At 41.6% G+C, this 27,459-nt stretch overlaps 1 protein-coding gene across 1 annotated transcript in view; it reads right to left on the bottom strand.

Moving 5' to 3' along the window:
• Positions 1–4,729: 4,729 nt before the first annotated feature.
• Positions 4,730–27,459, bottom strand: part of trip11 (thyroid hormone receptor interactor 11) — a 72,508-nt gene continuing 49,778 nt past the window's right edge. Inside the window, exons 14-20 of the mRNA XM_055640112.1 lie at positions 25,161–25,264; positions 22,923–23,022; positions 16,538–16,619; positions 15,607–15,721; positions 13,740–13,865; positions 11,689–11,824; positions 4,730–9,207 (exon numbers count right to left, since the gene is read on the bottom strand). Coding sequence (XP_055496087.1) covers positions 8,987–9,207; positions 11,689–11,824; positions 13,740–13,865; positions 15,607–15,721; positions 16,538–16,619; positions 22,923–23,022; positions 25,161–25,264 — 884 coding nt within the window. The 3' untranslated portion in view covers positions 4,730–8,986. The remainder of the gene's footprint in view (positions 9,208–11,688; positions 11,825–13,739; positions 13,866–15,606; positions 15,722–16,537; positions 16,620–22,922; positions 23,023–25,160; positions 25,265–27,459) is intronic.

Below are 27,459 nucleotides of genomic sequence, written 5' to 3'. Positions count from 1 at the left end.
AAGGGCCGAATGGCCTACTCCTGCACCTAATTTCTATGTTTCTATACCCTGCCTGTCAATGTGCCTAATCTAAAGGCTCCTAAACACCAATATTGCCTCTGCCGCCATCAAGAGAGATGATGACGGTTTCCCACAGTGAGTTCAGAGAGGTTGCTGATGAGCTGGTTCCTGATGGCAAACCCAGCACCATGGATCCTGGGCTCATCAACAGCTTTTCCTTTCCAGAAGAAAATGTAGCCACCCTTCTCCTCCTTCAGTTGCCTCTCGTCTGCCTGCCGGGTTTCAGAAAGGGCAGCTACGTCAACCCGGCATCTTCTCAGTTCGCTTGCGATGATCGCGGTTCTCCTCTCTGGTTTGTTACTGGTTGCACTATCCGTCAATGTGCGCACATTCCATGCTCCAAAGTTCATATTTCTGTGTTTTTGACCGCGTGTGGTGATACTTCTGGACGCGGTAATCCAGTCGGGAAGTTTGAGGCAGGCTATTTTTAGGGCACCTTTTCTAGCCCTTTCACCAAGTCAGGTGAGTAGAGTGGATCCTAAAGAGGACTGCTCAGTCGTGGGTGCAGCTGCCGAAGGGCCCATCTGCCTCATTCCAAGAATCCAGCGGCTGAATCTAGCACCCATCGCCTGATGTGCCAGCTCATGTCTTGGGGCTTCCAGATCTCACAATCCTGCCCTCGTCACCACTTGCTGATCGCCATAGGGGGTTAGGGTGGATTCCTTATATAGAGGACGTCTGCCTCCATCAACACCTCTGATGTACCTTGCACCCACCACATACTGTTAAAAAAAAGATGTCTCTGCACATCTCCCTTAATCTTTGCTCCTTTCACCTTAAAGTTGTGCCCTCTAGTCTCTATTTCCACCCTGGGGGAAAAATGTTCAGATTTTCTATCCTATCTATGCCTCTCGTAACTTTATATACGTCTATAAGGTCCCAATCCTCAATAATGCAAGTAGGTCCAACCTTCTTATAATCAATACCCTCTAATCCAGTCTCCACCTGACTTGGCATTGATAAACATTTTACCCAAAGCATTCATATTCTTGAGCCTTCCTTCGTGTCATGAAAACCTGAAGACAAATATAAAATTTAAGTACCTGCCAGTGATTGGAAACACAAATCTGCCAACAGCTATGGCTTCAAGTTCCTGTCCCACTGGAATGAGAAAAAAACCTTGGCTAACAATGCAGTGCACTACACGGGAGGTGCTACATTGTCAGTGGAACCAGCTTTCCGATGAGATGTAAACCTCTCAGGTGGAAACAAAAGATCTTGTGATATTGTGCTACGATAAGCAAGCATTCAGAGTCACAGTCATACAGGCCACCCAACCCAACTCATCCATGCCACAGAGTTCCATAAATTTGCGTTTAAACCCATATTCCTCTCATTAGTTTCAAGTACCTGTCTAAATGTTATTCTACCCGTCTCAAACATTTCCTCCGGCAGTCCAAACCCCTGTATGAAAAAGTTGCCTCTCAGATTCCCATTACAATTTCCCCCCCTCATATTCAACCCAAATCCTTTAGTGCATGATTCCTCAATCCTGGGCAATATACTCAACTATCACTTCAAGATTATTATTTTTTTTACTGATGCTGCTCATTTTTAAATAAACCACACATTGGAAATACTTTTCACTTTTGGCACCAACCAGTTTAATTTTCCATGCCGGAATTAAAAAAAAAATATCTGCCAACAGCTGCCCTGATGCAAATTCTCACCAGTTTCTTCTGAATATTTAGCTCTGCACTAATATCTTGGTGATGCTACAAACAATCTGCTGGAGGAACTCAACATCCTTGGGTGGAAAGGAAAGAAACCTTGCATCAGGGTTGTTTATAACCTGCAACTTGAAGTTACGTTTGTTAAATTGTCAAAGGTCGGTGTAATTAATGTTGACAGGACTTCGCTGATCCCATGGTAATCAACAAATAAAAGTTCACCAACCTGAAAAAAGAACATTTATTCCCATTATGTTTTCCTGCCCTTTCAATGAGTCCTCCAAGTATTTCAACACTTCATCACTCTTTGTATGCCTTCCGTTTGACGTAATATTTTTTGCGCGGTATTTTATTAAATGAATTTTGAAAATTCAATGCAACATCCCAAAACGTCACGCATTCCTGCTCTCCTGAGATGCTGCCTGGCCCGCTGAGTTACTGCAGCTTTTTGCGTCTGTCCTTACTGCTTTATTTTTGTTACATTATCGAAAGAAAACCAAGAGTTCATTTTCTTCTGTGCAGAAACACGTCAAATCTACCAAATCAAATTTTATCTCTTTGTTAATAATAGATTGCAGTTTTTTCCAAAAGCCAGTTGTCAAACTAACTACTGTGTAATTCTTTATTTCCTCTGTCTCTCTTACTTGCTACTTTCCAAAACTCGGGCAGTGTTCCAGAATCTAGCAATTTTGTTCGGATGATCAACTCTCACAACCCAAGGAAGTCGATTGTCGGTTCCAATGGATTTGTTGCCTTTTGAGACTTCTCCAGTGCTTTTCCTTCCCCAATATTATTACAAACAACATTTGTCATCTTCATTATGCCCGTGGCTCTTTGTTTCCTAGAAATTCTTCATCACCACCTTTGTGAATACAGAGGCGAAGCACTTAATGAATCAAGACTTTCTTATTTCTGCAAGTTCTTCTGCAAGCTTTGTATTTTCATTTTCTTCTCTTTATTTCCACATACATACTAGGTTTTCTTTTTTCACACTAGATTACTGCAATATTTCACAATTTTTTTTCCATCAACCATCTCGTCTTGTTTTTTAAAACACTGTAAATCCTCAAGGCATCTAACCCTCTTGCTATCAGTCAGTCATACAGAATATAAACTAGTCCTTCGACACAAAATCCATATCGACCATCCAACACCTGCTTATATTGATAAAACATTTATTCTCCCTACTTTCCCAGCAGTGGTGTAGAGCTGCTGCCTTGCGCCATCAGAGACTTGGGTTCAATCCTGATCTCGGCTGCTGTCTGTGTGAAGTCTGCACGACCTCCATGTGACTGTGTGCGCTCCGGTTTCCTCCTGCATGCGGGTTTGTAGGGTAACTGGCCTCTCTAAATTGCCCCTGGCATGTGTAGGAAGTGGATGAGAAAGTGGGATAACACAGAACTAGTATGAACAGGTGATCAATGATCAGCATGGACTCAGTGGGCCGAAGGGCCTGTTTCCATGATGTTATCTTTCAATCAATCCTCCTCCCAGAATCTATCACTGAACCACATAGCAGGGGCAATTTATAGCGGTCAATTTACCCATCCACCCTATTTTGGATTTTATTACAAACCTCTTTTAATATACTCACTTTAATCTCTCATTGGCCACAAATGGAGCAATTTTACCTTTGTTTTTATTTCTTTATAGGTGACATAATGAAATGTTTCTTTAATTGTTTGCCCAAGTTTATCTACTGGGCAAGTTTTTAAACTCAATTATAGCGAAGTCAAAACAAAGTTTTGACCAAGGGGAGTTGATCGGGTATCCTTGCCCAGAGATATTTTTTATTTCATTTGGACCCCTTAAACAAGCCATACTACTTTTAATATACTCACTTTAATCCATCACATCGCTGTGGCCACAACTGGACTCAATTTCAAAGTCACCTTTGTGGCGATTTGTCCTTCTTTATAGGGTCGCACATAATGAAAGCCCCCGTTTGCTTTAGAGTCCCGCGGCCATTCCAAGCCGCGCGGGGCGGTGGTGTCAGGCCCCGCTCCAGGAGTTTGCCCAAGTGGGCGGGGGACGTTAACTCGGGCGCGGGGGAAGTCTGAAAAGCGGCTCCCTCCAGGGACCCGCGGGCTCCCGGTGCCGCCGTCCACAGACCTGTCGTTGGAACTCTCCGGTAGCAGCAGCAATTAGCCGTAGCAGAAGCAGCAACATGGCTCCACCCGCTCCGGACTCGGCCAGCCCCCCGCGACGGTGACGGTGAGTCGTAGCAAAGTATGTTGAAACACTCAGTTGCGGCCCCACAAAATCACGAGGGGAGGGTCTGATCAGGGAGATTTAGAATCCCCCCCCCCTCCCAGAACACTCTTGCCCACATAAAAGGACAGAAAATTGAGAACCAGAGAGGCCGCTGCTGGTCGCGCCGCCCACCGGATCTTAAGGAGAATTGAGAACCAGAGGACATGGGTTTAAGGTGAGGGGGAAAGATTGAATAGGAACCTGAGGGGTAACTTTTTCACACAAGGAGTAATGGGTGTATGGACGAGCTGCCAGAGGAGGTAGTTGAGCCAGGTACTATTGCGACATTCAAGAAACATTTGGACAGGTACATGGACAGGTTTAGAGGGATATAGGCAGAATGCAGGCAGATGGGACAAGTGTCGATCGGACATGTTGGTCGGTGTGAGCAAGTTGGGTCAAAGGGCCTGTTTCTATGCTGTAAGACTTGGGTCACCTAGCATGGATCAGCAAAATACCTTTAAGAAAAGGCAAATATACATATTTATTTTAAGAAATCACAATACTACATTAAAAAAGTTGTGCCAGCATTGTCCAAACTGGATTCACTGTAATTCATAACTGCTGCTCATTAAAAAGCACTCTGAAGATGGTTTATGAACCAGAATGACCTCTGTCCATTCTCCCCTTAGATGCTGACTGACCTGCTGAGTTCCTCCTGCACCATGTTTATTTTGCTCACTTTTCTCAGCTTGGAAATACTGAGAAAATATTGGGGGATAGCAGACAAAGACAAAATCACACAATACCGCTGAAATGTATATTTAATACATTTGACCATTCTTCATAAGAAGGCAACAGTGGATGTTTCACATTTCAGTTAGAATAAATTAGGCATAAAGACAAAAGCAGAATTAGCAACAGAAACAGCCCATGGTACCAGATACCACGAGGTTGTCAATGTTTAAGAACTTTCATTAAAAATTTTCTTTTACATATTTTACCCTATGCCAATATTTAGCAATGCCCATGTTAGCACTAAAAGATGACTTCTAATTAATCAATGTGATTAACATACTGATAGCACTTGAAGATATTTCAATACATGTGATTCATTACGTAATGCTATCAATGCTACCTGATAAACCCATAAAGGTAATATGTCTTAATTGCTGATAACGTAATCAACTTTAGTCTTGTCAAAATGTGAGAGATTGCATATGTTTAAAAAGTCAGAAATGCAGAAACAGGTTGATATTGAAAATAACGTGGTGTTTTGTCAGCCCTGGGAACATAGCAAACATTGCAGATATGACAAAACATTGCACAAAATGCTGGAGTAACTCAGCAGGACAGGCAGCATCTCTGGAAAGAAGGAATGGGTGATGTTTTGGGTCGAGACCCTTCTGATGAAGCCGAGTTACTCCAAGCATTTTGTGTCTGTCTTCGGTGTAAACCAGCATCTACAGTTCCCTCCTACACATAGAAAACATTGCATTTACACAACAAAAATCAAAGCCCTCCGTGTCAATTTTAACCTAGCCTTGAAAGTGATTAGATCCTACTAGATGTTTTCTATCTCCTTCTGGAAGACATACTGAAACGGAAGACTGCTTATGTCCTTCTGAGCAGGCAAGATTTAGTCAAGTCAGAAATATTTACTTTTGTGCTGCATAAAAGCATTAATGGAGCTTGTTGGCCTTCATTACTACGCTGATCCTCTCGTCATACCAGCTTAGCTTTAGCTTAGTTTAATTTGAATTGAAGCAAAAAAATTCCTGTGAGAAAGAGCTAATGGAATCAACAGATTATTTTCTTCAAAATGATTAATAAACAGCTGCAGCAACTTTGATATATGTCCTGTGGTAATATATAAATTTATAAACTCTTTAAAAAAAAAAAACTGTCCAACAATGAACCTCTATCATATCTGCAAAACTATAGGCAAGCAAGGTGGAATTCAGTCATTTATTGGCAATATTCTTGGATATGTTGAATGATAAATACTTGTGATTCAAAATGTTTGATGCACTTCACATTTTGTTTTCTCGCAAAACAGTTAAATTACCATTTTCGCTTCAATTCTGTGAGTAATACAGTGTTAAAAGTAAAACAAACAAATCAAGGACCAAAAATGACAATTAATATTTTGTTGGCAAATAGCAGTAATTCAGCTAGATTCGGTAAGAGGATGCGTTGCAAGTTTTGGTCTTGATTATATAACTACTAGGATGGTTTCAGATCAACACACAGAAATTGAATTTTGACCTCTTAAATCACCCCCTTCACCAGGTGAGCAGTTAAAATGACTTCCATGTTTTCACCCTCCCCATCAGAGATAAATCAGCCATGATTGAATGGTGGAGTAGACTTGATGGGGCCCAACGGCCTAATTCTACTATCACTTATGCCCTAATGAGCATCTGCCTGATTATTACTTTTTTTGTATCTTTAATTAATTTGTTCTATATCTCTTTATATTTCCCGTTGCCCTTTCCCCTCTTAGTTTGAAGAAGGGTCCCCACCTGAAACATCACCTATTCCTTTTCTCCACAGATGCTCCCTGACCCGCTGAGTTACTCTAGCTTTTTGTGTCTATTTTTGGTTTCTATCAGCATCTGCAGTTCCTTCCTACATAATCTGCTCAACAGTTGGAGTGGGCCTCCAAACCTAAATATTCCATCTACAGAAGTCAGATTATTATTGTTCAACAGACAGAGGGGGTTCTAAAAAAAGTATTTGCCTTTCTTGGCACCTTGACAATTGTAGCTAGTTTTTAGTTTTAGAGATGCAGCGTGGAAACAGGCCCTTCAGCCAAACAAGCCTGCACCAACCAGCAATACCCACACATTACCCTACCCTACACGCACTGGGGACAATTTTACATTTATAACCAGGCCAATTAACAACCTACAAGCCTGTACATCTTTGGAGTGTGGGAGGAAACTGAAAATCTTGGAGAAAGCCCACGCAGCTTTTGAATACCAATTTTCAAAACTTTGCATTGTTTTCAAAGTTTAACATAACTTTTAAGGTAAGTTATAATGTTTAATTTTTAATGAGGTGTAATGACATTTATCACTTGCACAACTTTGGCTCTTACAAAAATCCAGCCAGGATTCTCATGTGGACGGCTTTGTAAGAGGCACAAGTAACTTCCTGATCACCGTGTTTAACTGTGATAAACAAGTCATTTGAGTGAGGTGACAGTGAGTTGCACACAGTGCCATGAAACAAGTCATCCCATTTCAGCAAAAGGTGAAAAATCTTAATGGGGGACAAAACTGCTTGAAACAGAAAGGCGCAACTTGAACCCACTGTTAAGTTTGAACAACTAAAGAAGAAAAAAATGCATCTTTGATCACTTGCCAAGTGGGTATGTGACTATTATCAGCTGGCTACAATCATCTCTGCTCATTTGATTCCAATAACCCCGTTCCAAAGCAGAAGATCAAGTTACATTTGTTGATATTTTGTGATGAACCTCCACCTCGTAATAATGAACCTGAACAATTTTGCTGGATATTAACAGCTTACAATAATGGATTTTAATGCATCCAAGAACGTCATTCTTTTAGCTAACCACAATATTGTACAACAATAGCCAACATACCAAATCAGCTATGGATAATTTAGAGCTTAAGAATGCTGTACCTTATAAATCTGTAGACGCCTCAGATGAAAAACAAGTCATGGACAGAAAAGACAAACAATTTATATAAAGAACAATGGTGCAGATTGTTAACTTGTTTCTCTCTCACTGATACAGTGAGCTGTAATTAGAATCATTTTACAGAAAGGCCTGCAATAATTCAAAAGCCCAGAACCCAGAGTTGCATAAATTATACCAACAGAATTATAATACAAAGTCTGGTAGATCATCAAACTGCCAAACCACTGCCTTTCACACACAAATTATACATCCCTTGGCACTGACCAACATGAAATACATTAAGGTATGACTGAAGTAACTGGTGTTACTGTGCAGATGAGGTGTTTGCGAGAGTTATTTCAATTTTCAGGGAAATGTCGTGTACCCCTGGAATGCAAATGAAAGTCTGCTGTTCCTCTGAGGGCCTAAAGTAAATTCACTCATCAAACAGTGAATGGGTGAGACGATTCAGCCATTGAGAGTATATTAATTTCAAGCTTCAAACCAGAAGTCTGCAATCAAGTTTCTGATAGGTTATAACGTAAAATAAAGAATGCAAACTGGTTTTAAGACCTGTCTTCACAACTGTGACATTCAATTATTTTACATGGAGTTAGCTTTTCAAACAGAAAAAAAAATGTTTTCATTGATAATTTGATTAGGCCTCTACAGCAGTCATTAATCTTAATTTTAGGAAGTTTCAGCACAATAAGATCTTGATCCTTCATAGCTGGATGGTGAGGGAGGTGGAGGGAAGAGGCAGGGAAAATATTTTTTAATTTCTTCTCAATGCTCAGGATTCATGATCCACAGCAAATATTGCCAACCACTAAAGCTACTTCACATATGCAGTTAAAGGCAGTGTGATCAAATAAATGTATTTATACCATGGCAGGTATGACTTTGAACAGTCTGGAAGAGTCCGCTTTTAATACACAACACTGCTATTTTATTTCTTTGGAGCTGTACTGAAGAGGTTTTTACTTTAATCCTCCCATGGAAGGATGTTATGAAAAGCCATTACAGTTTGCACTGACACAAGGCCCATTAAGATCCTGCAGGGAAACTAAGATTCGATGCCTCTGTGAATTCCTTCTGAGCTATAATTGCTCGAATAAGTGACAAATATACAGTACCTGCTTTCAGCAACAAAGCACACCGCGGCGAGTTTATAGCTAGCTTTTTGGAAAGGGGGAAACTTATTCCTACTCGTTGGGCCAATCGCTCCCCAAGTCGATTTTGGGCTGACATTCTTGCAACTTTCACAGGCTCAGCTGAAAGCTGCACATTTACGATATGCAATTATATCTCTGGGAGCTTTATGCACACAGTACAAGATCCCTCTGTGCTCGAGTAGTCTATAGTGTAATGTTCACTTTAAAGTGCTTTAGTGGATTAGCTCCAGTTTTTTTTATTGCTTGAGGAGATCTTTAAGTACAGTCCCGGCACTGGAGTCTGATGACACTGGTAGGGGTGTGAAAGTGGGAAGGGCGCTGGAGATTGGTTTCATGAGGAGATGCGGAGACCCAGCGGAACTGGCAGCTGCTGAGGTCATGAGAGGCACAGCAGCAGATCGTGGAGCCAAGAATGGACTGGACTCTGGTTTCTTCAGTTGACCTGCTCCAGATGCGCCTGTAAATTAAAATTAGTAGCATGATTCATGATACCAGTGAAATCATATACTAACGCACAAATGTTTCATAAAAATAATAATGGACATCTTTTTTGACAGAGATCTCAAACTGCGCTACATTGTCCATTTTGAACCACTTGAAATAACATTAAACCATTGACTTAAAGGTATCACAACTTTGGCCAATACAACTTGCAGATTGACAAGGAAGGCAAAGTGGGTGACACATAAAAGCTGGTATCAAAGCTTTCCAATTAGGAATTAAACATTCAAATAGCTTTAGAAACGTAGAAAACAGGTGCATGAGAAGGCCATTCGGTCCTTCGAGCCAGCACCGCCATTCAATATGATCATAGCTGATCATTCAGAATCAGTACTCTGTTCCTGCTTTCTTCACATATACCTAGATTCCGTTGGCCCTAAGAGCTGTATCCAACTCTCCTTTGAATACATCCAGTGAATTGGCCTCCACTGCCTTCTGAGACAGAGAATTCCACAGATTCACAACTCTCTGGTGAAAATTTTTTTCCTCAACTCAGTCCTAAATGGCCTGACCCTTATTCTTTAAATTGTGACCCCCCTGGTTCTGGACTCCTCCAACATGGGGACACTTTTTCCTGCATCTAGCCTGTCCAGTCCCTTAAGAATGTTATATGTTTCTATACGATCCCCTCTCATCCTTCTAATTTCCAGTGAATATAAGCACCTTTGGTTCTAATCCGTTGATATCATTCAATCTGGTACTCGAAGAACCTTATAATAAAGGTCAACACCTTACTAATTGGTGGATGTACCTGCATGTTAACCTCCGATGTTTTTATACCAGCACTGTCACACTTCAGCATTTACTACTTTTTGAACTCTTAAACAAACATTTTCTATTTGTAATTTTAGTTTAATTTAGAGATACAGCACGGAAACAGGCACTTCGGCCCACCAGACATTAACACTATCCTACACACACTAGGGACAATTTTTACATTTTCCAATCCAATTAACCTACACTGTTTATCTTTGGAGTGAGGGAGGAAACCAAAGATTTTGGAGAAAACCCACGCAGGTCATGGGGGGAACGTACAAACACCGGATAGTCTGCACCAGTAGTCGGGATCGAACCCGGGTCTCCGGCGCTGCAGGAGCTGTAAGGCAGCAACTCTACCGCTGCGCCACCTTCACAATTGTTTTCCTCCAGAATTAGTTCTATATTCTGTGGTATTTACAACACAGAAATAGGTCATTCAGACCAGCTGGGATAACCCGTAACATATCTCCAAGCTTCCTCTCAATCTTCTCCCACATCAAAGCAGCCTATCTATGATGGCTCTGTGCGATTGAGCTCATCTACCTCTTATGGTAGCAAGTTCGAAGTTCTTTCCATGCTTTTGAGAAATTAAGATTCTCCCAAACTCTCTACTGCATGGATTAGAAACTACGGCTATTAGTTTTGGTCTCTAAACGGGAGGACTTTGTTTATACATGATTGAAAGGATTCCAACTTGTAAATTGCCATTCTCCAGTGCCTCTGGATCCTATTCATTACAGAAATACAAGGCAGCACTTAGTATGTTTGAACAAAGTTTTGTGTAACATTGCTGGCTTTTAAATTCTATCCTTCCAGAAATAAATCCAAATGTTTGGTTTAACAAAATATGGCTATTTTAGAAGAAGGGTTCTGAAGAAGGGTTTCAATAGACAATAGACAATAGGTGCAGGAGTAGGCCATTCGGCCCTTCGAGCCAGCACCGCCATTCAACGTGATCATGGCTGATCATCCCCAATCAGTACCCCATTCCTGCCTTCTTCCCATATCCCCTGACTCCGCTATCTTTAAGAGCCCTATCTGGCTCTCTCTTGAAAGTATCCAGAGAACCGGCCTCCACCGCCCACTGAAGCGGAGAATTCCACAGACTCACAACTCTCTGTGAGAAAAAGTGTTTCCTTGTCTCCGTTCTAAATGGCTTGCCCCTTATTCTTAAACTGTGGCTCCTGGTTCTGGACTCCCCCAACAGCAGGAACATGTTTCCTGCCTCAACCCGAAACGTTACCTATTTCCTTTGCTCAATTTTCCAGCATCTGTAGTTCCTTCTTAAACGCTTTATTTTAGTTGTCTAGTTTATAGATACTGCGCGGAAACAGGCCCTTCGGCACACTGAGTCCACGCCGAGCAGCAATCCCCGCACACTTACACTATCCTACACCCACTAGGGACAATTTATAATTACACTAAGCCAATTAGCCTACAAACCTGTACGCCTTTGAAGAAAACCCACGTGGGTCACGTACAAACTCCGTACAGACAACATCTGTAGTCAGGATCAAACCTGGTTCTCTGGCGCTATAAGGCAGCAACTCTACCGCGACATCACCGTGCCGCCCACCAGTGTTATTAACCAGTGTCACGACTTTCATAGTTATTTGCAAATCTGTACTCATAATTAAATGCAGAAGAAATACATAAAGTAAATGATAAATGTCTGTACCAGATGTACCACTGGCTTGCTGGCTAGCTGCAGGTGTGTGTCCAAGGGGGTGAATGTCATAAATTGGAAGCTTTGGTGGCGGAAGGGAAGGTCGAGATTCTATTTCCAGGAACTTCACAAACATTTCCGAGAAAGACTGCAAGACAAAAATCATAAAGGTCCTTGGTATAATAATTCATTTCATCAGTACCAAAATCACAAATAATACACACCAGGTCGGTCTGAATGAATTCATCTTTGCACGTCAAAATTAGCAACACGAATAAGGGATAAATTCAGAGAAGTGATTTAGAATCAGAAATAAACCATTTATAATGTTATGCCTGTGTATTTGCTCTACCTCAGAACCAACTAGTTCAAGGGTTCCCGACCTAGGGTAAATATACCCCAGGGGGTAAATTTCGCCTACCCAGGGGGTAAATTTGTTGATTCTGGATTAGTACATATTTTTTCTCATTGACTGACTGTTTGGTTCTGGTTCTGGTGTCTGTTCATCATTAGTTGTTCATAAATAAGTGAAATACCATTGTTACGTGCTATTAGAGTTGCCCGGGTTAAACGGGACAAAAAGGGTTGGGAACCCCTGCACTAGTTCAATATGATTTCACTTTATCTTAGTTTAGTTTAGAGCTACAGCATGGAAACATGCCCTTCGGCCCACTGAGTTCGTGCCAACCAGCGATCCCTATGCACAAGCACTATCCTACACACTGGGAACAATTTATAATTTTTTTTTAACCAAAGCCAATTAACCTACAAACCTGTACATCTTCAGATTCAGATTCAGATTCAATTCAGATTCAATTTTCATTGTCATTGTCAGTGTACAGTACAGAGACAACGAAATGCATTTAGCATCTCCCTTGAAGAGCGACATAGCAAACGATTTGAATAAAAAATAAATAATAAGTGTCAGGGGGGGGGGGGTGGGGATTGGCAGTCACCGAGGTACGTTGAATTGAGTAGAGTGAAAGCGGGTGGAAAGAAGCTGTTCCTCGACCTGCTGGTTCGGCAACGGAGAGGACCTGTAGCGCCTCCCGGATGGTAGGAGGGTAAACAGTCCATGGTTGGGGGGAATTGAGCAGTCCTTGGCGATGCTGAGCGCCCTCCGCAGACAGCGCTTGCTTTGGACAGGATACTCAATGGAGGGGAGCAAATGTGGAACCGTATAATGTGATGCGTTGGGCAATTTTTGGTGGCACCACCCTCTGCAATGCCTTCCGTCGGGGGAGACAGAGCAGTTGCCATAGCATACTGTGATACAGTTGGTAAGGATGCTCTCGATGGTGCAGCGGTAGAAGTTCACCAGGATCTGAGGAGACAGATTGACCTTCTTCAGTCTCCTCAGGAAGAAGAGACGCTGATGAGCCTTCTTGATCAGAGTAGAGGTATTGTGGGTCCAAGAGAGTGTGAAAGGAAATAGGAGCTTTCGGAAAAAATGCTCATGGTCACAGGGAGAACATACAAACTCTGTACAGAGAGCACTCTCAGTCAGAATAGGAGATAAGTTTCATTGTAAGTGTGTGCACACAAAATTCGACAGTGGTGGAGCTGTTGCCTCACAGTGTCTGAAATCCGGGTTTGATCCTAACCTCAGGTGCCGTGGATGTGGAGTTTGCACATTCTCCTCGTGCTTCAGTGCTCAGCTATTTAGACAGAGACTTGAATCCATAAAACATGGGCTCTGAGTCACCTCTGTGCTAAGGATGATACTTCAATTTTATTAAGGAACATCAGAAAATAAATTGTGTAACAATTTTGAAAGCTGCTCTCCCACAACAGCTGAAAGAGCCATGCTGTTCTGGAGGGAGCGCATCAAATGCTCATCAGATTCCTGGGTTGGCACATCTGATCTAAGACAACAGATTACGACAACTGGGCTCATGTTTAATTAACCCTAACCCTAATGCTGCCTGGCCCACAGAGTTCCACCAACACTTTGTGTTTTTCTCAAGATTCGAGCATATGCAGTTGCTTGCGTCACCCTGAAACATCTGTTATTGCTTTAAAACCACAAATATATAAGAATTTATGAATAGAGTTGCACTTACATTGTTGAAGACTGTCTGCTGATTTGGCCTTTGTGGGGTATTTGGTACACTTTGGGTTCCACTAGCTCTGCTACCAAGCCAACTGGTCACCCATCCCGTAACGCCACGATGTTCACTCTCCAAGAGCTAGTAAAATAAATGTAATGTTATTTCAGTTTTTAGTTTAGAGATACAGCCCGGAAACAGAACCTTCGGCCCACCGGGTCAGCGTCGACTAGCGATCCCCGCACTTTAACACTATCCTACACCCGCTAGGGACAATTTTACATTTACCAAGCCAATTAACCTACAAACCTGTACGTCTTTTATGTGCGATATATTATCAGACACGCGAGAGTAATGCAATCAGCTTTTTGCTACAGTTTAATGTGAAGGCTCGCCATTCCTTCATTATATTTGTCTAAAGTATTCAGGAACTGGCTCCTGCTTGACAGCGAAAATGAGATGCATAGCTTTTAGCTCCACAAGATGTGAGGTTCAACATTCGACAGCTTGGAATGTGCTCAAAGACCATCGTAATTTTAATGCCAAACTAAGGCTAGATTATGTCTCATTCATAATTTATAAAAAGCAACTCCAGCACGCTTACAATATAACTGCTAGTCTATTGCAGAGGGCAGTTTAAAGTCATCATCTGCCAAACGTAGACTGGACGATCGTATCACGGAACACCTTCGCTCAGTCTGCCTGAACCTACCTGATCTCCCGGTTGCCGGACACTTTAATTCTCCTTCCCATTCCTACATAGACCACGTCACCCATTCCTTCTCTTCAGAGATGCTGCCTGTCCCACTGAGTTACCACAGCTTTTTTGTGTCTACCTATACAAACCTTTCTGTCCGAGGTCTCCTACATTGTCAGAGTGAGGCTAAATGCAAACTGGAGGAACAGCATCTCATATTTCACTTGGGCAGCTTACAGCCCAGTGGTCTGAATAATAATCTCTCCCATTTCAGATAGCCCTCTCCCTCTATCCATCCCCCACATTAGTCGCACTAGCTTCTCGTTTTCATCCTACAAACAGCTAACAATGGCCTGTTTCCTTTATTCTCGTTACTTTCATGTATATCTTTTATTCATTGTTCTTTATCTCTCCACATCATCATCATCTATATCTCTCGTTTCCCTTATCCCTAACCAGTCAGAAGGGTCTTGACCCGAAACGTCACCCCATTCCTTCTCTCCAGAGATGCCGCCTGTCCCACGGTTTCTCCAGCTTTTTGTGTCTATCATTGGCTCTTATTGTCTTGTGTAGTGTAGAAAAGGTCTCAATGCCATAATGCATTAGTACAGTTAAGATATGAGTCAATGTAAATACAGTACATGATAAAGTACTTGCTTGAGTTTAGAAGGACCTTATTGAAACTTACCGAATAGTGAGAGGACTGGATAGAGTGGATGTGGAGAGGATGTTTCCGTTAATGGGAGATTCTAGGACCAAAGGTCCTAGCCTCAGAATTAAAGGAAGTTCCTTTAGGAAGTAGATGGGGAGGAATATCTTTAGTCAGAGGGTGATGAATCTGTGGAATTCATTGCCACAGATGGCTGTGGAGACCAAGTTAACCGATATTTTTAAGGCAGAGATAGATAGTTTCTTGATTAGTCCGGGTATCAGGGGTTATAGGGAGAGGGCAGGAGAATGGGGTTAAGAGGGAGAGATAGATCAGCCATGATTGAATGGCGTAGAAGACTTATTGGGCCAATTGGCCTAATTCTGCTCCTAACACTTATGAATGTGAATGGTCAAGTGGAGGTTTTAACTTACTACTCTCAGTTGTTAGTCCAGGATTTATAGTTATAGTCTGGTATCTTAATGACTACTCCACAGCTACATCCTCATCAGTCATCAACTACACTAGATACATACCTGACTAATCTCTTCTCGCCTTAATCCCAGGACACTTCCCATCAGTCGCATTGCTTCATTCCGCTTGTTTTTCGGAGTGTGAAAGTAGCCGACAAACAAATTTCTCATCAAAACCCTTGGAAAGAAAGAACAAATAGTTAATGACGTAAACACTGTAAATGACAGATCTGCATCTGGACTAGTTGGCAAGCAAACTAGCATTGACTTTACTTTATGTGCATGGTGCAATTGTAATTTAAATAAAATCTGGCAAGGTACTGAACTGTTTAATGTAGGGAAAGATGTCCTAAAAGTGATCTCTTTTTAATATAAGCACATGTGCTTAAGTCAATGCATTCATGTGTTTAAGGACACCTCAACAAATAAAGAATTAACTTCTGCGTGAACAAAATGGACTTCCGTGCAATTTTAACATCCTTGTAACATTCCTTAGTTGCTCACCTTGAAGACGCATTGAAGAAATACACCTTCAGACTGAGTGGTGCCAACCTGAAACATCACCTGTCCATGTTCTTCAGAAATGTTGCCTGACCCGCTGAGTTACTCCAGCACATTGTGCCTTTTTTGTTGCCTTTGAGCAGGTGAAGTTGAATTGCTGCAATCCTAAGAGTGAGCATCCACCCACAACATTGGCAACAAAGAATTTCAGTAATTCAGCCCAGAGATTAAGTATGAGATATGCCAATTTAAGCTAGCATGTGATTTGGTGCGACTTGAATTTTGGTAGTTTCCTCATACATTTACTATCATTGTTCTTCTAACAGCGAAGATGATAGCCAATTATTGCACATGATCACCCAATATTGCTGTTTACCAATGCTGCTTCCCCTACACCCCTAATGTAATAAGTTGGAACATCAGGTGTTAATTTATTTTAGTATGACAAAAAACATGCGATACTGTTCTGAAAACAAGTACTGATGCTGCTTACTTATCAATTTTCCCTTCATTGTTGTTGACCAGGCTCAATAATTTTCTCTGGCCATCTTCCAACATGTCCTTTTGAGCAACAACTGTAAAAGAAATGGACACCATTTAGCAAAGAGCCAAAAGTAGCCTAAACACTCAAAATGGACAGGCAGAAAATTCTGAATCGGAGAAAACATTACTTCTCACACCACATTCAGGAAATTGTTCAACTTCAACCAATTAGGATCAGAAGCTAAAGACAAAAAGTGGCTGATTTAGAGGTCACTGTTAGACAGACGTATTATTCAAGATGACATTGCCAAAACAACTTGGATATGTTATATTCACAATTGGATAGGAAAGGGAAAGACTCAAGTTTTGGAAACAAGCAGTTCCCGATTTCATTTTTATGCTGCAACATCAACTAACACAATATAAACAGCATAACTATACACAGTCAACTGTGCACAGCATATCTAGCCTGAAACAAGAGTGTTGATTGAATCAACCTTAAAAGTTGTAATTATCGCATTTGATACAAAGAATATGTTACTGCCAGCAGCGCTTGGCCAGGAGCCTGGTGCGAGACCGGTCATCCTTCCGCAGCTGCGTCGAAAACCTGGCTGAGGACTCGGTCCTCCAGCGCTCAGTCCTCACGAACACTTTGCTCAGTCCTCACTAACACTTCACAATTAAAATTATCTCATCTCTGAGACTAAATGCAATGGCTTTAAGGGCTGGTGTTGCTCTGTGCTGAGATACAAGGCTCAGGAGGGCACCCTAGCCTACATGGCACAATATGTGTGAGCATGACTTTGCTGCACCTATCCCTCGCCGTACTTGTGCATGTAACAAAGTCAACTTGACGTATGTATGACTGAGAACCAGCAGTGTTTGCACCATGGATTGACGGAAGGCTTTGATCCGGAGATTTCTCTCATCACATTAAGCTGGCTGTTGAGTTCGTAACCACAGAAATCTCCCAGCTGGGGGAAAGCTGTGTACAGACAAAGAAGGGGTACTGCAGCTTCCATCGACTTCTAGTGATGGTCTGGTCAGGGTGTAGCCGAGGCCCAGATCTCAGTGCTGAGCAGCTGCACTGCGCCCACACACACTGACCAACCCAATGGCAGCCACCACAGACAATCTCCGCACATCGCCTCAATCTCGGCCATTGGGTCATGGGACAAAGTGATTAAGTTTCCATTCCTTCGGGAGCACCGGAAAAGGACAGGGATTTGTACTGAGATGGTTTTTTTTTTGTTTTTTTTTTTAAAAAGGTGCTGGGGAGTACGTACTTTGGGTAGTCAGACTATGGGACCCAAGACCTATAAAATCAATCAGCACCCCATGGAGAGTGCTATGTATGACACCAGCACAAGAACAAATTGAATATTAAAGCATATTGTTTAAGTTTTTACTAAAACCCTCTTTCCACCTGTCTGGCAACAGATTTAGTTTGCTAAACCATCTACGTAGTTCAAAAGATTAAAAGCTGGAATCGTTTTACAGCATTTTCTGAACACCTTCACTCTTCCAAACAAAAAAAGGGTCTCAGCGCTCCATATATAGCTATAAATTCTTTAAAATGTTTTCAATAAGTTTCACATTTTCCCAACAACTGAAGAAAATTAAAAATCTGCAAGGGATTAATTCTGATAAGGAAAAAAAAATGACATTAATTTATATCGAAAACACACATTGCATTTATGATGATAACTTTGTTAAAAGATCAAATTAGAAACAATGTTATGTTGCAGCAGCAATAGTGATCGATCAGGAATCTTCTTAGGTTGGGATCATGCTGAGAATCACGGTGACACAGCGGTAGAGTTGCTGCCTTGTAGCGAATGCAGCTCCGGAGACCCGGAAACGGAGTTTGTACGTTCTCCCCGTGACCTCGTTAGTTTTCTCCGAGATCTTCGGTTTCCTCTCACACTCCAAAGATATACAGGTTTGAAGGTTAATTGGCTTGGTAAATGTAAAAATTGTCCCTAGTGGTTGTAGGATGTGTTAATGTGCGGGGGTCCCTGTGGGCGCGGACCCGGTGGGCCGAAGGGCCTGTTTCCGCCCTGTATCTCTAAACTAAGCTAAACTAAGATAATCTGAATTAAGACCCACTGCCGAGTTAAATTAAAATGGAGCATCTCATCTCTATTGGCAAAGAATTCTAAATGCAAACCACCCATTATGGATGCTTTCAAGAGAGAGCTGGATTGGGCTCTTAAAAATAGCGGAATCAGGGGATATGGGGAGAAGGCAGGAACGGGGTACGGATTGAGGATAATCAGCCAGATCACATTGAATGGCGGTGCTGGCTCGAAGGGCCAAATGGCCTACTCCTGCACCTATTGTCTATTATATAAAGTGATTTCTTCATGTCACTATTGCTTATTTTGCAAATCATCCGTCAGTTCTTGACCACAATTAGGAATGGCTTGTCTCTATCTGCATAGAGTAAAGGCCCTGTCCCACTTTCCCGAGTTACTCACGAACTCTCCCGCGTTTTCCCCTTGATTCGAACTCAGGGAATGTCGGGTAATGTCGGTAGCAAGCCCGTAGGAGCCCATAGGAGTCCGTAGATGTTTCGCAGCGGCTCGAAATGCCAGCCGTAGGAACTCGGGGCATCAGGTAAGTTTGGACGTTTTTTCAGCATGCTGAAAAATGTCCAGGAGTAAAAAAATGCCCCAAAAGGGGTGAAGCAGGAAGTGCTATAATTTTTTGTGCATGTCCATAATGTTTGCTTTAGTAGTCTTTTTAGTGTACTATAAACCTTGGTAAAGATGTACTAAAATACCATTTTGAAGTTCATATTCACCTTGAGCGCTCTCTCTCTCTCTGTCTCGCCCCAATTCCCTCAACACTTTTCTGGATTATGCTACAACTAACATTTTATCACTGAATAACCCAAGGCATTCCAGAATGCACTGGCTTATGATCTGATGAAGAATGAAGGAAGCAAGCTGCTCAACAGTTTTGATTTACAGACTAATCCACAACATAAGAAAAGTCTGCCTTTTAACACTGTGAAGATATTTAATTATTTAACCCCACTGCTCCCGCTGTTATGAAAATGGACCAATGCCTTTTTGTTATTTGATATACATGACACTTAGATGCATCTTATTTTTATAAGATTATTAAACCAACTGGAATGCCTTTTTCCCCTCAAGTTACCCATGATCTGTCACATCATTTAATTTAGGAGAATTTGCTAAAACCTTAAAGGTCAACCACTTGCCTATCAATTGTTACGCAGAGGTATCATTTATGAATAAGGCATCCTCATTATTTTAAAAATAGGAGGCAAACATTTTTGGGTGACCACGTTTTAAATGTGGTGGTTAATGACGTTTTCACAGTAGAGCACATGAACATGCCGAAGGTACACACAAAATGCTGGAGTAACTCAGCGGGACAGGCAACATATCTGGATAGATGGAATGGGTGATGTTTCCGGTCAAGACCCTTCTTCAGGCAGAAGAAGAATTGGTTCAGTGCTTTGTTTCCTTTGCACCATAAAATGACACAAAGAATCGTCAATCACAGTTTGCCGCATGGAAAATGGCACTTGTATGTTCACATTAAAGTATGTTCACATTAAAGTATGGAATTGTTTGAATACTGCAACAAATACTGAATACTGCAACAAATCTGCCATGTTGCAACCTATCTATTTTCATACATCTGTGAGCATTTCCACTCCGGCTGAAGAAGGGTTTCGACCCAAAACATCACCCATTCCTTCAATCTATCAGAGATGCTGCTTGTGCATTTTGGTCTATCTTCGGTTTAAACCAGCATCTGCAGTTCCTTCCTACAACATGAACATGTCCTTTGGAGGAAGGATATGTTTTAATAACTAATAGCGCTGGTTCCCATGAATCTCTGTGAATACAACTAAAAATGAGCCATATTGACCGCCTGCATGTTATATACAATATATTTCCACTATAGAACACACTATTCCCAACGCTATGTTTACATGGGATATTTTCACCAAAGAGCACTGGTTAGAAATGCTCCAATTAAGTGGAAAGAGCAATCCAAAATATTGGAATAGATCAACTTGCATGGCAAATCCCCAATTTCATTTAAATCTATTTACTCGGAGTGGAAATGCTCACAGGTGTATGATAATAGATAGTTTGCAACATGGCAGATTTGTTGCAGTATTGAAACAATTCCAATTTTAATGTAAACATATAAGTGCAATTTCCCATGTGGCATATTGTGCATACGAACAAAGCACCGAACCAATTAGTTTGCACAGTCAAGTTTATTTCTTCCTTGGACCATGCAACAATTTGTTGTATCACAGACTCCATCTAAACATAATCCCCCGAAAAAATGTCTGGTAACTTCACCACGATTATTGGAAGAACTGCTGAAATTACGATCCATTCACACAATTGCCTATACGTTTTATACTTTTCTCTAAATTTAACATGCTTTGACTAGCACGTTAAAAATCTCTTGGGATGCTTTTCCACATTGCTTTATATGCACAGGTTGCTGGGTATGGTTTTCAGATTTCTCCAAGAACATGGGACGGGAGAAATGCATTCTTCTATTGCTTTGCAAATAACTGCCTGGGAGGGCTTTAAACCTTTATGTCTTTCTACAATGAAAATGAAAGAAGCTGTACTCAAAGGGTTAATAAAGGGAAGAATTTATATATTCATTTCCCTGTTCGAGCTGACTTCCTTTTATATTTGCTGCCAATTGTTTATTTATCTGTGGCCAAGAAGGCATTTTTTTAAATTCGACTTTTGTTGCCAGCAATCCAGACACACGGCTGTTTACTATCAGTCAATCAACTGCATGCCTTTTTCACAATTTTGAGCCATTGCTTATTTTCTTTCAACCTATCCACACAATGTTATGTCCATATTTAGCAAACTTGCTTCACATCCATATCGGGTACATCCAAAGAAATGCAAGAGGCCAATTTGAAAGTGGAAATTGATTTAGTTTGAAGCTTTAGAGATACAGTATGGAAATATGCCTTTCAGACCACCGAGTCTATGCCGACCACTGATCATCCGTCCACACTTGTTCTATGTTATTCCACTTTCTCATCCACTAATTACACTCCAGGGGAATTTACAGAGACCAATTAACCTACAAACTCGCACATCTTTGGGATGCAGGAGGTGACCAGAACACCCAGAGGAAACTCATGCAGGGAGAATGTGCAGACTCCACTCAGACAACACCCGAGGTCAGGATCGAAACTGTGCCTCAGGCGCTGTGAGGCAGCAGTTCTACCAGCTCTGTGTCAATGGTCACAAAGCTTTTAAATGCTAATACTTTATGTGTTGGTCAGAAATGAGTTATCTATTTTGGTTTAATGAGTTATCTATTTTGGTATGTTTTTAATTTATCCACTCTATATCCCAATGTGGAAAACATTGTCATGGAGTCACATGGTACGGAAACAAGCCCTTTCGTCCAACCTGCCCATGCCAACCTAGATGCCTTTCTACCCTAGTCCCTCCTGCCTGCATTTGGCCGATATATTTCTCTAAACCTAGCATTTCCATGAAACTGTCCAAATCTTTTTTTTTTTTTTAATGTTGACATAGTACCTTGTCTCAACTATTTTCTCTCGCTGCTCGTTCCATATACCCACCACCTTCTGTGTGAAAAAGTTGCCTTGCAAGTTCCTTTTAAATTTCTCACCTCTCACCTATGCCCTCTGGATTTTGACTCCCCTACACTGGGAAAAGACTGTGCATTCACCCTCATGATCTTGTCCGTCTCTAACATCACCCCTCATCCTCCTGCCCTCCCAAGAATATAGTCCTAGCCTGCCCAGCCTTTCCCGAGAGCTCGGGCCTTCAAGTTCCAGCAACATTCTCCGAGACGGCAGTAAAATGAGCTCCCAATGGCTTTTTGAGAGTTTGCAAACCCCTCCAATGATAAAAGAGAAACATTGACATTTTGCTACAGAATTGCTACTGTAACAGTTAAAACAGTTAATGCAGTGATGCCCAATTTAAATTATTTGAACTCAGCATAACTAGTGCTAACTCTGAAAACTTGCAGCAGCTGTATGAACTGAGTGCAGTTGTGTTAGGCCCAAAGAATCCATAACCATAAAATATCAATTGGTGGTGAATTATTGAGGATTCAGGTACTTTGAACACACATCATGGACGTGATATTTCTCTAACCCACAGCCAAGATGACATGCATTTATTTCATTTCATGATTTTGTTATCACTAAAGTTATCAATTAGGATTTCATTGTCCTGCCAAAGTAAATTTAATGCTCAGATCAATTGTTAAGGACACTTGCCCGTCTCCAGTTTATTAATAATAGTTGCAAAGATTGACTTTCAGATACATTTGTAAAACTTTTCTAGAAAAATCAATTAATAGCAGCAAAAATTATGAATTACCTTCCTTTTGAAGATATTCCACCTGCTCTTCTTTAAGATCCAATTGGTCAGTTAGTCTTGACGCAGAATCCAAAGCAGCATTTGCTTCCTGTAAGTGCTCCTGCAGCAAGAGGAACAAAATTAGTGATCAAAGCTACCAGGAAACTTACTGCTTTAATTCACCTGGAACAGAAAACCACCAACGATGATTATGAAATTAGCAAATCGTTGTATCAAAAAAATTAATTGGTTCAGCACAAGACTGAAAACAAAGATATCTGTCATCTAAGAATGCACAGCATGGAAACAGGCCAAATAGCCCAACTCAAATGTGTGGTGCCACAACAATTTTGGATTCAACTTGCCAACTTAGCTTGGATCCTACGCACCCTCGCCTTTTGAACAAGTCTTTCATGTGGAATCTTGTTATAAAGTTCTTACTGAATCACACCTACTTCTTCTTGCGTATGGCGTGCACAGCCTAAAGATGTAGGTCAAGGGTAGACATCCAGGCCAGGACAGCATCAGTTACTGGGTGGATGGCTTTGATGCCCCCAGGGAAAAGCCTCAGTGAGCAGTCATTCACGATACGTGGGATGGTCTGGTCTGGATGTCCGCAGTCACAAGCAGGACTGATGATGGGCTGTTCTTATGCAGGTGATGGGCTGTTCTTGCATGGAGGGTGCGGATTCTGTTCAAGGTTAGCGATTGCTTGCGATGGAGTTCAAATCCTGGTGGTTTCACTGTGGGGTCTGTGATGACCTCTCCGTTGTTGGTGTTATTATTGATATGCACTTTATTAGATTTTTAAATCATTCATTGTCACACAGGATCTGCTCTTGACAAAGTCATTTTCACTGCCTCGCATTAGTCGCACCATTTCTAAAATTGTGTGGCACCACACATTTGCTGTCTTCCAGACACATTTGCTGTCTTCCAGACATCTACAGCAGTTTTTGATGCAAATTATCTCATTTTAGAGATATTGACAACACCACAATATACTAGCCCATCCCTGATGGCTATTTAAAAGCAGCAACAAGCCATCTTCTTGGATCGCAACAGTCCCTCTGTTCAAGGTACTCCCACAGGTTTGTTTTTGTTGGGTGCAGTGTTCCAAGATTCAGATCAATCTGATGAGTTTATACTAAACCAAGGCAAGTATATCCTTTCAAGTAACCCACCTATGGTCTCACCAAAACCCTACAATCACAGCGCAGGTTCCTTACTATTTAAAAGCATAGCATTCTCTAACTGATATTTATACATCCATTTTTAAAAGAAAATTCTAAGACAACACATTCATCTGCACAGTCACCATTTTATGAAGAAAATGCTTTTATCGTCTTTCCAAAGTGAATACCCTCACAATTGTCCACATCATACTGTATCCGTCATTGCTTAAGCTATCAACATCTGTTTCTTCATGCTTCACATCTCCTCGCAGCACACTCTCTCAAGCAGCTTAATATCAACTACAAAATCTGGACACACGGCACAACATGGACATTTCTTATTGCACATTTAACAGCAGCAATGCATTCACTGGAGACAATGGGTTTGACTTTCAGAGGGAGAGTACAACCTGCAGTGAGTGCTATTGCATGAGTTTATTTAGCCCATGCAATTTAGTTGTTAAAGGAAACATAGAAACATAGAAATTAGGTGCAGGAGTAGGCCATTCGGCCCTTCGAGCCTGCACCGCCATTCAATATGATCATGGCTGATCATCCAACTCAGTATCCCATACCTGCCTTCTCTCCATACCCTCTGATCCCCTTAGCCACAAAAACAAAAACACTGTGATCTACAGCATCATTACAGTTTCAGACACTGCAGGATATTGCTGATGTAGGATCTCACAAAACCGCTTATGGTGAATTAAGTCAAGTCAAGTCAAGTTTATTTGTCACATACACATACGAGATGTGCAGTAAAATGAAAAGTGGCAATGCTCGCGGACTTTGTGCAAAAAGGCAAACAAACAAACATCCAAACAAAGTACAAACAGAATGGAACAGAATCACATATTCTTTTACATATTAAATATTGTGGGCGGAAGAAAAAAGGGAAAAAAAGAGCAATTTTTTTTTTAAAAAGCTGTAGAGTGGTACAGTAAAGTTAGTCCCTGGTGAGATTGGAGTTTACAGTCCTAATGGCCTCTGGGAAGAAACTCAAGGAGGAACTATCTCTTGCATACTACTATTCTACTATTACACATGAGCTTGGTTGCAAAACGCATACAACTTTATCCCTTACCTCTAATTCTGCAACTGTTTTCTCAAGACTTAATGCCTTCTTTTTCCACTCTGCAATGTCCTTCTGATATTTCTCCAATTCGGTTGCATACATTGCTTTTTCCTCTGCACATTGCCAAAGAAAATATACATGAACATAAAATGAGCAACGCCTATCTGCTTAATCATGGAATTTATTATTATAGCACGGTATCAGAGATCTTATTACGAAAAGAAACAGAATGTTTAGCAAGCTGTCATAGCAGAAAGCAGGAAAATAAATTCACAGTACAAACATATAATCATTGTGTGCTGGCCAAAACATCATTAACTACAATAATAAGGCCAAATATTTACACCCTGTTTTGCAATGAATTAACTGACACACAATATACTGGAAATGCTACATTTGGTTTTAATGTCCCATGTTTAAAGTGATTCACATCACAAAATGTGGAGAATTATTAAGACTAATGGCTCAGATGGAGGCTACTAGTCAGCCCACCGTGCTTGCACTGGTGAAATGAACAAAATGCTGGTGTAACTCAGAGACAGACAGCATCTCTGGATAGAAGGAATAGGTGATATTTCAGGTTGAGGCCCTTCCTACATATGCTTGCACTGGCTCCTTGATGGAATAATCCACAAGCTAGTTTTCACTCCTGTATCAATCTTGTATTTCCTTTGGTTTCATCATTATTCCCAACTATAATGTTCCCATTAACCATAATCTGTACTGCAAGAATCCTGCATACAAAATATTTTTAATTCCTCTTTTCTCACATGATGCACATTTAAAATTGATCTTTGCCTCAATACCAAATCCAAAACCTGTCAAGGCTTTGCTGTAAGCTCCCTATGGCCTTAACAAGCCTTTCATACAACATTTCTAAATGTAATGTCTTCGCTCCTATTACTAAATCCCATAGTCTGATCAATCTGTAGTTGTACTTTCATGATATATGCTCTGAGTTTTTCCAACATTTAATATAATCCCTCCAGAAATAATAACCACACCGAGCCATACTAAATTGCAACTGCCATGGACTACCCCATTCCATAATTTATGTGGTTTGACCATTTTGAATATTCATTAGTTCTAGCAACAGTCATAAACCTTCTTTACATCCTGGTGACATAATAGGTCAGGTCGGGGGGAGTTTCCCCCCGCCACAGGGTACCATGTAATCCCGTACTACCTGCTCCATGGTCGGATAGTCGGCGGCTAAACAGTCTCCCCCACCTAGTTTGCAGGTGAGGAGGGGGCTGTGGACCCCCAGCAGGACCAAAAACAAGACCTGTCAAAGGGCGGATGAGCTTCGAGTGTCACTGTCAGACATAGCATTGTAAGGAATGATGATAAAGCACACACACACACACCAAATCCTATACTTCCAGCGGTGGAAGTCCGCAGGAACTGGAGGACAGAGATGTGTGGTGCGTCCGTCACCGTTCCCGTCGGAAACCAGCGCCACTGTGTCGTTAATGTTTTCAACGATAGAGCAAGGCATAAATATTTGGCCTTATTATTTTATTAATGATGTTTTGGTCTCCACACCGATGATATGTTTGATCATTAACCCTTGATGAGTGAATCTAAGAACTATTGGGGAGAAGGAGACAGCTGTGGAGAGGGAGCGGTGGAGACAGTAAAAGCGATGGCTGACAGGAAGAAGCGGCAGCTGGTAAGAGGGGAGTGAGCCCCACAGTGACTGAGCCGCGTCATGTTGGCGGCGGTCTAAAGAGAGCGTTGTCGGCCAGGGGCGACCACGTGAACCGCAGCAACAGCCTTGACAACTAGATGGTGCAGCAGATGGTTTAGAAAGGCTCGCTAGTGGACTTTGTGGAAGATGTCGGCGACTTCGGCTTTCGACCGCCTCCCACGGTCTCACTCAGCCGCTCAGTAGCACAGCGAAACTGGAGTAGCAGCGAGTCCTGGCCACGGTTTTAGAAACATAGAAATTAGGTGCAGGAGTAGGCCATTCGGCCCTTCGAGCCTGCACCGCCATTCAATATGATCATGGCTGATCATCCAACTCAGTATCCTGTACCTGCCTTCGCTCCATACCCTCTGATTCCCTTGGCCACAAGGGCCACATCTAACTCCCTCTTAAATATAGCCAATGAACTGGCCTCAACTACCCTCTGTGGCAGAGAGTTCCAGAGATTCACCACTCTCTGTGTAAAAAAAGTTCTCCTCATCTCGGTTTTAAAGGATTTCCCCCTTATCCTTAAGCTGTGACCCCTTGTCCTGGACTTCCCCAACATCGGGAACAATCTTCCTGCATCTAGCCTGTCCAACCCCTTAAGAATTTTGTAAT

This window comes from Leucoraja erinacea, chromosome 9, assembly GCF_028641065.1.
Source record: "Leucoraja erinacea ecotype New England chromosome 9, Leri_hhj_1, whole genome shotgun sequence".
Classification (NCBI taxonomy): domain Eukaryota; kingdom Metazoa; phylum Chordata; class Chondrichthyes; order Rajiformes; family Rajidae; genus Leucoraja; species Leucoraja erinaceus.
This window is presented reverse-complemented; position numbering and strand designations above follow the sequence as displayed.